General features: G+C 41.5%; 1 protein-coding gene across 1 annotated transcript in view; it reads left to right on the plus strand.

Moving 5' to 3' along the window:
- The window catches only part of LOC128666610 (extracellular serine/threonine protein kinase FAM20C), a 217,547-nt gene that overhangs the window by 41,080 nt on the left and 161,734 nt on the right, over positions 1 to 14,733 (plus strand). The window contains exon 2 of the mRNA XM_053721308.1: positions 12,915 to 13,087. Coding sequence (XP_053577283.1) covers positions 12,915 to 13,087 — 173 coding nt within the window. The remainder of the gene's footprint in view (positions 1 to 12,914; positions 13,088 to 14,733) is intronic.

Consider the following 14,733-nt stretch of genomic DNA (forward strand, 5'->3'; position numbering starts at 1 on the left):
TGATATAATGTGAGACTTTACCCTCAGGAGCTTACAATCTAGTGGTATAATGTGAGACCCTGCCCTCAGGAGCTTACAGTCTAGTGGTATAATGTGAGATCTTACAATCAGGAGCTTACAGTCTAGTGGTATAATGTGAGACTTTACCCTCAGGAGCTTACAATCTAGTGGTATAATGTGAGACTTTACCCTCAGGAGCTTCCAGTCTAGTGGTATAATGTGAGTCCCTGCCCTCAGGAGCTTACAGTCTAGTGGTATATAATGTGAGACCTTACAATCAGGAGCTTACATTCTAGTGGTATAATGTGAGACCTTACCCTCAGGAGCTTACAATCTAGTGGTATAATGTGAGATCTGCCCTCAGGAGCTTACAATCTAGTGGTATAATGTGAGACTTTACCCTCAGGAGCTTACAATCTAGTGGTATAATGTGAGACCCTGCCCTCAGGAGCTTACAATTTAGTGGTATAATGTGAGACCTTGCCCTCAGGAGCTTACAGTCTAGTGGTATAATGTGAGACCTGCCCCAGGAGCTTACAATCTAGTGGTATAATGTGAGACTTTACCCTCAGGAGCTTACAGTCTAGTGATATAATGTGAGACTTTACCCTCAGGAGCTTACAATCTAGTGGTATAATGTGAGACCCTGCCCTCAGGAGCTTACAGTCTAGTGGTATAATGTGAGATCTTACAATCAGGAGCTTACAGTCTAGTGGTATAATGTGAGACTTTACCCTCAGGAGCTTACAGTCTAGTGGTATAATGTGAGATCTTACAATCAGGAGCTTACAGTCTAGTGGTATAATGTGAGACTTTACCCTCAGGAGCTTACAATCTAGTGGTATAATGTGAGACTTTACCCTCAGGAGCTTACAATCTAAATCTAGTGGTATAATGTGAGACTTTACCCTCAGGAACTTACAATCTAGTGGTATAATGTGAGACTTTACCCTCAGGAGCTTCCAGTCTAGTGGTATAATGTGAGACCCTGCCCTCAGGAGCTTACAGTCTAGTGGTATATAATGTGAGACCTTACAATCAGGAGCTTACATTCTAGTGGTATAATATGAGACCTTACCCTCAGGAGCTTACAATGTAGTGGTATAATGTGAGATCTGCCCTCAGGAGCTTACAATCTAGTGGTATAATGTGAGACTTTACCCTCAGGAGTTTACAATCTAGTGGTATAATGTGAGACCCTGCCCTCAGGAGCTTACAATTTAGTGGTATAATGTGAGACCTTGCCCTCAGGAGCTTACAGTCTAGTGGTATAATGTGAGACTTTACCCTTAGGAGCTTACAATCTAGTGGTATAATGTGAGACTTTACCCTTAGGAGCTTACAATCTAGTGGTATAATGTGAGACCCTGCCCTCAGGAGCTTACAATTTAGTGGTATAATGTGAGACCTTGCCCTCAGGAGCTTACAGTCTAGTGGTATAATGTGAGACTCTACCCTCAGGAGCTTACAATCTAGTGGTATAATGTGAGACCCTGCCCTCAGGAGCTTACAGTCTAGTGGTATAATGTGAGATCTTACAATCAGGAGCTTACAGTCTAGTGGTATAATGTGAGACTTTACCCTCAGGAGCTTACAGTCTAGTGGTATAATGTGAGATCTTACAATCAGGAGCTTACAGTCTAGTGGTATAATGTGAGACTTTACCCTCAGGAGCTTACAATCTAGTGGTATAATGTGAGACTTTACCCTCAGGAGCTTACAATCTAAATCTAGTGGTATAATGTGAGACTTTACCCTCAGGAACTTACAATCTAGTGGTATAATGTGAGACTTTACCCTCAGGAGCTTCCAGTCTAGTGGTATAATGTGAGACCCTGCCCTCAGGAGCTTACAGTCTAGTGGTATATAATGTGAGACCTTACAATCAGGAGCTTACATTCTAGTGGTATAATATGAGACCTTACCCTCAGGAGCTTACAATCTAGTGGTATAATGTGAGATCTGCCCTCAGGAGCTTACAATCTAGTGGTATAATGTGAGACTTTACCCTCAGGAGCTTACAATCTAGTGGTATAATGTGAGACCCTGCCCTCAGGAGCTTACAATTTAGTGGTATAATGTGAGACCTTGCCCTCAGGAGCTTACAGTCTAGTGGTATAATGTGAGACTTTACCCTTAGGAGCTTACAATCTAGTGGTATAATGTGAGACTTTACCCTTAGGAGCTTACAATCTAGTGGTATAATGTGAGACCCTGCCCTCAGGAGCTTACAATTTAGTGGTATAATGTGAGACCTTGCCCTCAGGAGCTTACAGTCTAGTGGTATAATGTGAGACTCTACCCTCAGGAGCTTACAATCTAGTGGTATAATGTGAGACCCTGCCCTCAGGAGCTTACAAACTTCTATGGATTTGAGTGTGAGTGAAAGCTTTTATTTATATAAAATATAATTCCTGTTACTTACAGACACAGTCCAGTGTACAAATATGATTCTCTTTTTCATTAGAGCATTTTATTTTTAAACATCCTCTTATATTACTTTGTGTTAAACATAAGCTCAGTTCTGATCTGATGTGGGGAAATAGCTGATGGGGGTTGCAGGGTCAGGGATCTGTCTGATCTGAGGTCTGATGTGGGAAAATAGTTCACGGGTGCAGCAAGGTCAGTGCCCTGATCTGAGGTCTGGTGTGAGCAAATAACTGACAGGGCAAGGGTGTAATCGGAGGTCTGATGTGGGCACATAGCTCAAAGGGGCTGCATCTAAGGTCTGATGGGGACATATTATTAGCAGGGGTCTGATGTGAGATTTGATGTGGGCATATAATTGACAGGGCCAGAGGTCTGATCTGAGGTCTGATGTGGGCATATAATTGACAGGGCCAGAGGTCTGATCTGAGGTCTGATGTGGGCATATAATTGACAGGGGCAGAGGTCTGATGTGGGCATATAATTGATAGGGGCAGATGTCTGATCTAAGGTTTGATGTGGGCATATAATTGACAGGGGCAGAGGTCTGACCTGGGCATATCATTGACAGGGGCAGAGGTCTGATCTAAGGGCTGATGTGGGCATATTATACAGGGGTCTGATGTGAGATCTGATGTGGGCATATAATTGACAGGGGCAGAGGTCTGATCTAAGGTCTGATGTGGGCATATAATTGACAGGGGCAGAGGTCTGATCTGAGGTCTGATGTGGGCATATAATTGACAGGGGCAGAGGTCTGATGTGGGCATATAATTGACAGGGGCAGAGGTCTGATCTGAGGTCTGATGTGGGCATATAATTGACAGAGGCAGAGGTCTGATGTGGGCATATAATTGACAGGGGCAGAGGTCTAAATTGGGCATATAATTGACAGGGGCAGAGGTCTGATCTGAGGTGGGCATATTATTAGCAGCGGTCTGATCTAAGGTCTGATGTGGGCATATTATTAGCAGCGGTCTGATCTAAGGTCTGATGTGGGCATATTATTAGCAGCGGTCTGATCTAAGGTCTGATGTGGGCATATTATTAGCAGCGGTCTGATCTAAGGTCTGATGTGGGCATATTATTAGCAGCGGTCTGATCTAAGGTCTGATGTGGGCATATTATTAGCAGGGGTCTTATCTGAGGTCTGATGTGGGCATATAATTGACAGGGGCAGAGGTCTGATCTGAGGTCTGATGTGGGCATATTATTAGCAGGGGTCTTATCTAAAGATCTGATGTGGGCATATAAATGACAGGGGAAGAGGTCTGATCTGAGGTCTGATATGGGCATATTATTAGCAGGGGTCTTATCTAAAGATCTGATGTGGGCATATAATTGAGAGGGGCAGAGATCTGATCTGAGGTCTGATGTGGGCATATAATTGAGAGGGGCAGAGATCTGATCTGAGGTCTGATGTGGGCATATAATTGAGAGGGGCAGAGATCTGATCTGAGGTCTGATGTGGGCATATAATTGAGAGGGGCAGAGATCTGATCTAAGGTCTGATGTGGGCATATAATTGACAGGGGGCAGAGGTCTGATCTAAGGTCTGATGTGGGCATATAATTGAAAGTGGCTGCAGGCAATGGAGTCTGTCCCTGTATGCCTCTTGCTCCTTTCCGCCCTCTGGTTGGCCAGTAATTATGTATATGACATCTGGCAGCCCTGGTGCTAATACACAGTAAAATATTGACAGAGAAGTGTCAGTATTACTAGCACCAGCAGATTGAGCAATGCCAGCCCTAATGATGACAGGTGCCCTGTGTTAGTGCCTCTACCAGAAGGGAAACATTGTGTGCATGCGCCACCTGCAGGGCACAGCAAGAATGACAGCCTTTACCCAGCATACACAGCTCCTGCTTTCTTTGTATTTCTGGGATATTTTTATCGTCATTGTTACTTATATCTTGCAATGTATGTATTTATTTATTAAGATATTACAATTGTAGATAGGGGTGGATGTGCTATATCTATGGATTTTTAGCGCAGCATGTGGAGTGTTTGAAGTGTAATGTAGAGACAATGTATCTTGTGCTGTGCCATGATATAGGTGATTAGTGCAGGACTACACCATCACAACAGCGCACAATTGTACACAGCTGATGTGTTTACCCTGCAATGATGTTAACAGTACAGGGACAATAATGCCCTTTATTAGTGTTGGATATTACAGCCCAATGTATGTCATAGCTCAGTGAGTGCTCTGACTGTCTATCAATCTGTCTGTCTATCTGAGTGACTATCAATCTGTCTGTCTATCTGACTGTCTATCAATCTGTCTGTCTCGATCTGTCTGTCTATCAATCTGTCTGTCAATCTTTCTGTCTGTCTCTGTCTATCTGACTATCAATTTGTCTGTCTCTGTCTATCAATCTGTCTGTCTATCTGACTGTCTATCAATCTGTCTGTCTCGATCTGTCTGTCTACCAATCTGTCTGTCTATCTGACTGTCTATCAATCTGTCTGTCTCTATCTGTCTATCAATCTGTCTGTTTATCAATATGTCTGTCTCTGACTGTCTATCAATCTGTCTGTCTCTATCTGTCTATCAATCTGTCTGTCTATCAATCTGTATGTCTCTGTCTGTCTATCAATCTGTCTGTCTATCAATATGTCTGTCTCTATCTGTCTGTCTATCAATCTTTCTGTCTCTATCTGTCTATCAATCTGTCAGTCTCTCTGACTGTCTATCAATCTGTCTGTCTCGATCTGTCTATCAATCTGTCTATCTGACTGTCTATCAATCTGTCTGTCTCTATCTGTCTATCAATCTGACTGTCTATCAATCTGTCTGTCTCTATCTGTCTGTCTATCAATATGTCTGTCTCTATCTGTCTATCAATCTGTCCAGCAGACTGTCTATAAATCTGACTGTCTGTCAATCAATCTATCTGACTGTGTATCAATATGTGTGTCTCTATCTGTCTGTCTATCAATCTTTCTGTCTGTCTCTGTCTGTCTATCAATCTGTCTGTCTCTATCTGTCTATCAATCTGTCTGTCTATCTGACTGTCTATCAATCTGTCTGTCTCGATCTGTCTATCTGACTGTCTATAAATCTGTCTGTCTCTGTCTATCAATCTGACTGTCTATCAATCTGTCTGTCTATCAATATGTCTGTCTCTATCTGTCTGTCTGTCAATCAATCTGTCCAGCAGACTGTCTATAAATGTCTGTCAATCAATCTGTCTATCTGACTGTGTATCAATCTGTCTGTCTCTGTCTGTCTGTCAATCAATCTGTGTATCTCTATCTGTCTATCTATCTGTATCTGTCAATCTGTCTATCTCTAACTATCTGTCTGTCTCTATCTATCTCTATCTGTCTGTCAATCTCTATCTGTCTGTCTGTCTATCTCTATCTATCTGTCTCTATCTGCCTGTCTGTCAATTAATCTGTCTATCTCCAACTCTCTATCTATCTATCTATCTAATATCTGTCTCTATCTATCTATCCATCTGTCTATCTATGTCTGTCAATCTGTCTATCTCTACCTGTCTGTCTCTATCTATCTCTGTCTATCTCTATCTGTCTGTCTATCTCTATCTGTCTGTCAATCTCTATCTATCTGTCTGTCTGTCTATGTCTTTCTGTCAATCTGTCTATCTCTATCTGTCTCTATCTGCCTGTCTGTCAATCAATCTGTCTATCTCTAACTGTCTGTCTCTATCTATCTCTGTCTATCTCTATCTGTCTGTCTATCTCTATCTGTCTGTCAATCTCTATCTATCTGTCTGTCTATGTCTTTCTATCAATCTGTCTATCTCTATCTGTCTCTATCTGCCTGTCTGTCAATCAATCTGTCTATCTCTAACTGTCTATCTATCTATCTATCTATCCATCTGTCTGTCTATCTATGTCTGTCAATCTGTCTACCTCTAACTATCTGTCTGTCTGTCTCTATCTATCTATTTGTCTGTCTCTGTCTGTCTATCTCCATCTATCTGTCTCTGTCTGTCAATCAATCGGTCTATCTCTGTCTCTGTCTGTCAATCTAGCTATCTCTCATCTATTTATCTGTTTGTCAGTCAGTCTCTGTTTGTCTATCTGCCATCTATCTGTCTGTCAGTCTATCTGTCTATATATAAATATATGTATGTCTGTCTATATCTATCTGTCTATATCTATCTATCTATCTATCTATCTATCTGTATGTCTGTCTGTCTATTTATCTATATATATGTATGTCTGTCTGTCTATATCTATTTATCTGTACGTCTGTCTGTCTGTCTGTCTATATCACTGTCTGTCTGTCTGTCTGTCTCTCTCTCTCTCTCTCTCTCTCTCTCTCTCTCTCTCTCTCTCTCTATATATATATATATATATATATATATATATGTCTGTCTATATATATCTATCTCAATGTCTGTCTGTCTATATCTATCTCAGTCTGTCTGTGTATCTCAGTCTGTCTATCCCTATAGAACAACCTTAATAATGGTAAAATGTTGCTGAACACATTTCTGTTATGTGCCTTATTACAGGCACGGTGTCATGTTTTATTGAGTCTAAAATAAATATTTTATGGATGAATAACAATTGAATTGATTAATGAGCTGCTGGGCACATTGCAGTGTTGCTCTGAAAACTCATTTTTCCTAGAACAATCAATTCTTAGTGTAAAACAGTTCCTGACTCGTTAGCTTTTTACCAGGGAACCTGAAGATAATGAGCTCTTCACATCAACAGGAAATTAATGAGATTTTTTTTTTTATTTTGCCTGCTGTGTGCCAGTACCTTATTGTAGTGTATAATGCCTGCTGTGTGCCAGTACCTTATTGTAATGTATAATGCCTGCTGTGTGCCAGTACCTTATTGTAGTGTATCATGCCCGCTGTGTGCCAGTACCTTATTGTAGTGTATCATTCCTGCTGTGTGCCAGTACCTTATTGTAATGTATAATGCCCACTTTGTGCCAGTACCTTATTGTAATGTATAATGCCCACTTTGTGCCAGTACCTTATTGTAATGTATCATACCCACTTTGTGCCAGTACTTTATTGTAGTCTATCATGCCCGCTGTGTGCCAGTACCTTATTGTTGTGTATAACGCCCACTTTGTGCCAGTACTTTATTGTAGTCTATCACGCCCGCTGTGTGCCAGTACCTTATTGTAGTGTATAATGCCTGCTGTGTGCCAGTACCTTATTGTAGTGTATAACACCCACTTTGTGCCAGTACCTTATTGTAGTGTATCATGCCCACTTGGGTGCCAGTTACTTATTGTAGTGTATCATGCCCACTGTGTGCCAGTACCTTAGTGTAGTGTATCATGCCCACTTGTGTGCCAGTACCTTAGTGTAGTGTATCATACCTGCTGTATGCCCAGTACCTTAGTGTAGTGTATCATACCTGCTGTATGCCCAGTACCCCAGTGTAGTGTATCATACCTGCTGTATTCCCAGTACCTTAGTGTAGTGTATCATACCTGCTGTATGCCCAGTACCTTAGTGTAGTGTATTATACCTGCTGTATGCCCAGTACCTTAGTGTAGGGTATCATGCCCACTTGTGTGCCAGTACCTTAGTGTAGTGTATCATACCTGCTGTATGCCCAGTACCTTAGTGTAGTGTATTATACCTGCTGTATGCCCAGTACCTTAGTGTAGTGTATCATACCTGCTGTATGCCCCAGTACCTCAGTGTAGTGTATCATACCTGCTGTATACCCAGTACTTTAGTGTAGTGTATCATACCTGCTGTATGCCCCAGTACTTTAGTGTAGTGTATCATACCTGCTGTATGCCCCAGTACCTCAGTGTAGTGTATCATACCTGCTGTATACCCAGTACCTCAGTGTAGTGTATCATACCTGCTGCATGCCCCAGTACCTCAGTGTAGTGTATCATACCTGCTGTATACCCAGTACCTCAGTGTAGTGTATCATACCTGCTGTATACCCAGTACCTCAGTGTAGTGTATCATACCTGCTGTATACCCAGTACCTTAGTGTAGTGTATCATACCTGCTGCATGCCCCAGTACCTTAGTGTAGTGTATCATACCTGCTGTATGCCCCAGTACCTTAGTGTAGTGTATCATACCTGCTGTATGCCCAGTACCTTAGTGTAGTGTATCATACCTGCTGTATACCCAGTACCACAGTGCAGTGTATCATACCTGCTGCATGCCCCAGTACCTTAGTGTAGTGTATCATACCTGCTGTATGCCCAGTACCTCAATGTAGTGTATCATACCTGCTGTATGCCCTGTACCTTAGTGTAGTGTATCATACCTGCTGTATGCCCAGTACCTCAATGTAGTTTATCATACCTGCTGTATACCCCAGTATCTCAGTGCAGTGTATCATACCTGCTGTATGCCCCAGTACCTTAGTGTAGTGTATCATACCTGCTGTATGCCCCAGTACCTTAGTGTAGTGTATCATACCTGCTGTATGCCCAGTACCTTAGTGTAGTGTATCATACATGCTGTATGCCCAGTACATTAGTGTAGTGTATTATACCTGCTGTATACCCCAGTACCTCAGTGTAGTGTATCATACCTGCTGTATGCCCCAGTACCTTAGTGTAGTGTATCATACCTGCTGTATGCCCAGTACCTTAGTGTAGTGTATCATACATGCTGTATGCCCAGTACCTTAGTGTAGCAGTGACGTGCAGTCATTAGAGGCAGGTGAGGCATGGCCTCACCTGTCATATGAGGAGAAATAAAAAATTAACACTTAAAAAAAAAAAATCTTATTTTTTTTTTCTCCCCATGTTAAGCTATGGAGAGAGGGTGTGAGCAGGACAGCTTCTCTCTATAACACAACTTGCCTATGAGACTTGCACAGCAGCGCCACCTGCTGGGTGGTTGAGGGCGGCATAGCGCGGCCATTAAGACCCCATTTGAGGCGCTCACAAAGAGGCCTCTTAGATGGAAAGTTATCTCATCATCATACAGGACTGGAGGGCACTGCAGGCTGAGGAGGAAGAGGAGGAGCAGCTGCACTAGAAGACTCAAGTAGCGCCGGCGGGAAGGAAGAGCATGACAAGGTAGGAGTTGGATGTCCAAGAAGTGTTCATTTTTATAATTTTCAAATATTTACCCCAAGTTTTATTACTACTGTTAGTAATGTCCTAACCACTGCGTGCAGCTGCTTCTTCTCATTAGTGATCCCCTTTATTGCTGGCTAACGTTACATCTTTACACAAGAACAATTTTAATTAACTAGTAACTAAACCACCATGCTGCAGCTGCACTCAGAAACTTCCTAAACACAGATATGCTTTACATACCATGCTGACTCTGAGCATGGTATAGAAAGCATATCTGTGTTTAGGAAGTTTCTGAGTGCAGCATGGTGGTTTAGTTACTAGTTAATTAAAATTGTTCCTGTGTAAAGATGTAACATTAGCCAGCATTAAAAGGGAGCAGGAAAACAAGCTCTCAGCAGACACAGCCTGGATCACTGTAACAACATTACAAGACGTAGCTGCAGGTAACTGGCCTCCTCCCCAAGTCACCCTTCTGTAGCCTGCCGCACTGTTAGACAGAGGAATCTAAGCTTTATGCTGTGTGAGTTAGCTTTGCTTATCATCTTGTCAGGCAGCATTTAGACAGAAGCGAAATAACCCAGCATAAAGCTTCCTAACTGTGTTTACTATTCAGCGACGGACTCTTCAGAGTAATAAATTCCAGGGGGAGGAGGTTGTGTTAGAGCCCTTTCGGTGAGCTCTTAAGGACATGATAATTACATGTGTGTTTGCATGAGAGGATCAACCTGTGGGTTAAAGGGCCATAATACCCAAATGTTTAAACACTTGAAAGTGATGCAGTATAGCTGTAAAAAGCTGAATAGAAAATATCACCTGAACATCTCTATGTAAAAAAGAAAGATAATTTACCTCAAAAGTTCCTCAGTAGCCACATCCCATTGTAAAGGATTTCTAAGCAGCATTTTAGTGTGTCTGTCCTAGGACAGCTTAGGGGATGAGCCTCGTTCATTCTCATATTATTTCACCAATCAGGTAAAGGAAGCTTACTATGAAATCTCATGAGAGTTAAGTCAAATCTCATGAGATCACAGTAAAAGAGTTCATGACCTCAGCACTGCTGATGCTGATTGGCTGCAGTTAATTTCTTCATTTTTTTTTTAATTTTTTTACCTGCAGCGGGGAGCAGCTGAGTATAACTTTTTACGCAGAACTTACTCTCCTGAGCTGAGGAGATTGTGAGGTAAAATATCTTCCTTTTTTACATAGAGATGCTCATGTGATATTTTCCTGTCAGATTTTTACAGTTATACTGCATCAGTTTCAAGTGATTTAGCATATGAGTATTATGTCCCTTTAAGGTTTTATTATTATGAAATCTCTCCCCTAATGTAGTGACCTGTTTTTCAGTTTTATAATTTTAAATAAAGATTAACTTTATATATTGGGGACTGTGGTCATTCATTTATAGTACTTTATTTTATGCTGATTACACTTTTATTGGTTTCTTACCATGTGTCTTAACTAGATTTAGCTTTATACTAGGTCATTGTAGCATAGATGTAGCTGCAGGTAAGTTGCCTCCTCCCAGTCATCTCTGTGTGTTGCATTTAGACAGAAGCTAAATCCCACAGCATAAAGCTTCCTATCTGTGTGCTTGCTGTGTAGCTCTGGACAGACACTTAATAGTAATACATTGCAGGGAGAGGGGGTGGGGGGTTGTTTTAGAGCCCTTACTAACTGCCTTCTCAGGATTGTTTAACTATTCATGAACACACTAGTTTTAGGATATTTAAAGGGACAGGAAACTCAAACATTTTCTTCCATGATTTGGATAGAACATGGAAGAAAATGTTTGGGTTTCCTGTCCCTTTAAATCTCCTAAAACTATTGTGTTCATGAATAGTTAAAAACAACTTTCCAATTTACTTATATTATCAAACTTGCTTCATTCTCGTTATCCTTTGCTGAAAGAACAACATTGCACTACAGACCGTTAGCTCAACAAATCTACTTTGCAAATCACAAAAGAAAAATGTGTGTAGGCACCAATCACCAGCTATCCCCACTAGTGTAAGATATGTGCATATTCTTTTTAAACAAGGGATGCCAAGAGAACAAAGCACATTTGAAAATAGAAGTTAATTTAAAAATGTCTTAAAATTACATGCTCTATCTGAATCATGCAAGTTTAATTGACTTTCCTATCCCTTTAAGAGCAGTAGCAAAACAATTTCCCTATGAAAACACTTTCTTCCTCCTGTTTGGCAAAAAGTTTCATAATGCTTAAAGCTAAAAGTTATGTATGGTGACCAAGAACTAGAAGTATATTGCATAAATATTTAGAAAGGGAGGAAAAAGAAATTGCAATAGCTTTTATTTAAATTAGCTCTATGCACTCTGCTTCACTATGGGAAGCAACCAGAAAGCATTGTGGCACAAGGCATATGGAAATGAAGTAAGAACATAAAATCTGGGATAAATATGTAGATTTATAAGGTACATGTAATTACATGAAATAGGTAGTAAGGCAAGATTATATATATATATATATATATATATATATATATATATTGCGTTTGTGTTTCTAAGGATTATCATAGCCAGTGCCTCACTAGCCTTTGATTTCACCGCACGTCACTGTAGTGTAGTGTATTATACCTGTTGTATACCCCAGTACCTCAGTGTAGTGTATCATACCTGCTGTATACCCAGTACCTTAGTGTAGTGTATCATACCTGCTGTATGCCCAGTACCTTAGTGTAGTGTATTATACCTGCTGTATGCCCAGTACCTTAGTGTAGTGAATAATGCCCACTTGTGTGCCAGTACCTTAGTGTAGTGTATCATACCTGCTGTATGCCCAGTACCTCAGTGTAGTGTATTATACCTGCTGTATGCCCAGTACCTTAGTGCAGTGTATCATACCTGCTGTATGCCCAGTACCTTAGTGTAGTGTATTATACCTGCTGTATACCCCAGTACCTCAGTGTAGTGTATCATACCTGCTGTATGCCCAGTACCTTAGTGTAGTGTATTATACCTGCTGTATACCCCAGTACCTTAGTGGCAATTATTATGCTGACGCTATGAGCTGGTGGTGTCCCCCAAGACTGCAGTACAAGGCAAGGATGTGGGCTGCAAATAGGGACGGATCTATATTGGGACCAGGTGGGACCATTGGATGCAGGCATTATCTGGGTACCAGTAAGCTCTTGTGCGAAACTTCAATCTACTAAACTTTAATATTGAGACTATGGTTGGGTTTAAATTTAAGTGGACGGAGAATTGGGAGTTGTCATTTTATTTTGAACTGAAGCAACATAAAGTCTTAAGCTGGACCTTGCAGAGAAGATGCGCAATGTGCAGGGTTTAGAGTGCTGTGCAACGTAACTCACCTGCTATATGTGCCAGTATCTCAGTACTTTCTATTCACTTCCTTATCTATATGTTTCTCTGGTATATGTAATCTTCCTTTGTTTTGTACCCCTCTCTAGTCCGATTCCGTCCTCTGCCCTTTCACTCATTCTTATCTCTAACTATAGGGTTAGTGCCGAAGTGGAGTTTGTCCTCCCCACAGGAGACGCACCTGCCGACACTTACCCCACCTGGCTGAAGTTCCACATTGGCATCAACCGCTATGAGTTGTACCCTCGGAGGGACCCCCTGCTGCCTACTCTGCTTAAGGAGCTGTCTATACAACGTATCCTCAATTCTGGTGAGAACTTGACTCCTTGCTGATCTCTATATTTCATTCCATGCTACAAAAAACTTCTGAGGAAATAACATAGTGGGGCTTAAATTGGTACTGCATTAACATAACACAAAATTACATTTTACAAAAACAATCTCACATTTCCCCCTAACCTAAATCTCATGTTCACTAATAACCTAGACTCAATAACATTTGTTGGCGAAACTATCTCCCTGGAAAACCTTGCCGTAACTTCGCCTCTCAAAAATTGCAGTATTCAAATAGATTTGTACCCACCCTTAGTAAGAGCAGTGAGTGGTGCGTTCAGCTCCACTGGAACCAATAGAGCCACTTATATCTCCCAGAAGAAAACGGACCTGCGACAATGTAACGTGTTTTTACAGAACTCATTCAGCAAACTTGCTTCCAGAGTCCTGGGGATTTAATTATAGTTTTCCCAGTGTTGTTAGTGGTTCAGATGTGCTGTGCAAGATATCTGGTATTGGGGCACGCTATAGATGTTACTGGCGAGAGCCATGATGAATTTTGAACTAGACATGTGCTTTCGTCATTTGTTTAGAATCCAGATCTTTTTGTGTTGCACTTTTACTCAAAAAAATTAGACTCCGAATTTGTATAAATGAATGACAAATCCACACGTCTATTTTGAACATTGTCACTTTAATCACAGGCCCCTCTGTCATCTAAATGAATGATCTAGTCTATTGTTATTGAGCTCAATAACATCACAAAGTTGTGTGAATTGCAGCATATCTCCCTCTAGTAAGGACAGAATACAGACACCTGCACTGCTTGACTTTAATCTGCCGAGAGTGAGTTATGCCAAATGTTTAGCTCATTCATAAACAACTAGACGTGCACACGACCCTCTGTATTATGTGAGATCAACTGCTAGATGTACACACGGCCATCTGTATTATGTGAGATCAACTGCTAGATGTACACACGGCCCTCTGTATTATGTGAGATCAACTGCTAGATGTACACACGGCCCTCTGTATTATGTGAGATCAACCGCTAGATGTACACACGGCCCTCTGTATTATGTGAGATCAACCGCTAGATGTACACACGGCCCTCTGTATTATGTGAGATCTACCGCTAGATGTACACACGGCCCTCTGTATTATGTGAGATCAACCGCTAGATGTACACACGGCCCTCTGTATTATGTAAGATCAACCGCTAGATGTACACACAGCCCTCTGTATTATGTGAGATCAACAGCTAGACATACACACGGCCCTCTGTATTATGTGAGATCAACCGCTAGATGTACACACGGCCCTCTGTTATACGTGAGATCAACCCCTAGACGTACACACGGCCCTCTGTATTATGTGAGATCAACCGCTAGATGTACACACGGCCCTCTGTATTATGTGAGATCAACCGCTAGACGTACACACGGCCCTCTGTATTATGTGAGATCAACTGCTAGACGTACACACGGCCCTCTGTATTATGTGAGATCAACTGCTAGATGTACACACGGCCCTCTATATTGTGAGATAAACCGCTAGATGTACACACGGCCCTCTGTATTATGTGAGATCAACCGCTAAACGTACACACGGCCCTCTGTATTGTGAGATCAACCGCTAGATGTACACACGGCCCTCTTTATTGTGAGATCAACCGCTAGATGT

This window comes from Bombina bombina, chromosome 7, assembly GCF_027579735.1.
Source record: "Bombina bombina isolate aBomBom1 chromosome 7, aBomBom1.pri, whole genome shotgun sequence".
Classification (NCBI taxonomy): Eukaryota; Metazoa; Chordata; class Amphibia; order Anura; family Bombinatoridae; genus Bombina; species Bombina bombina.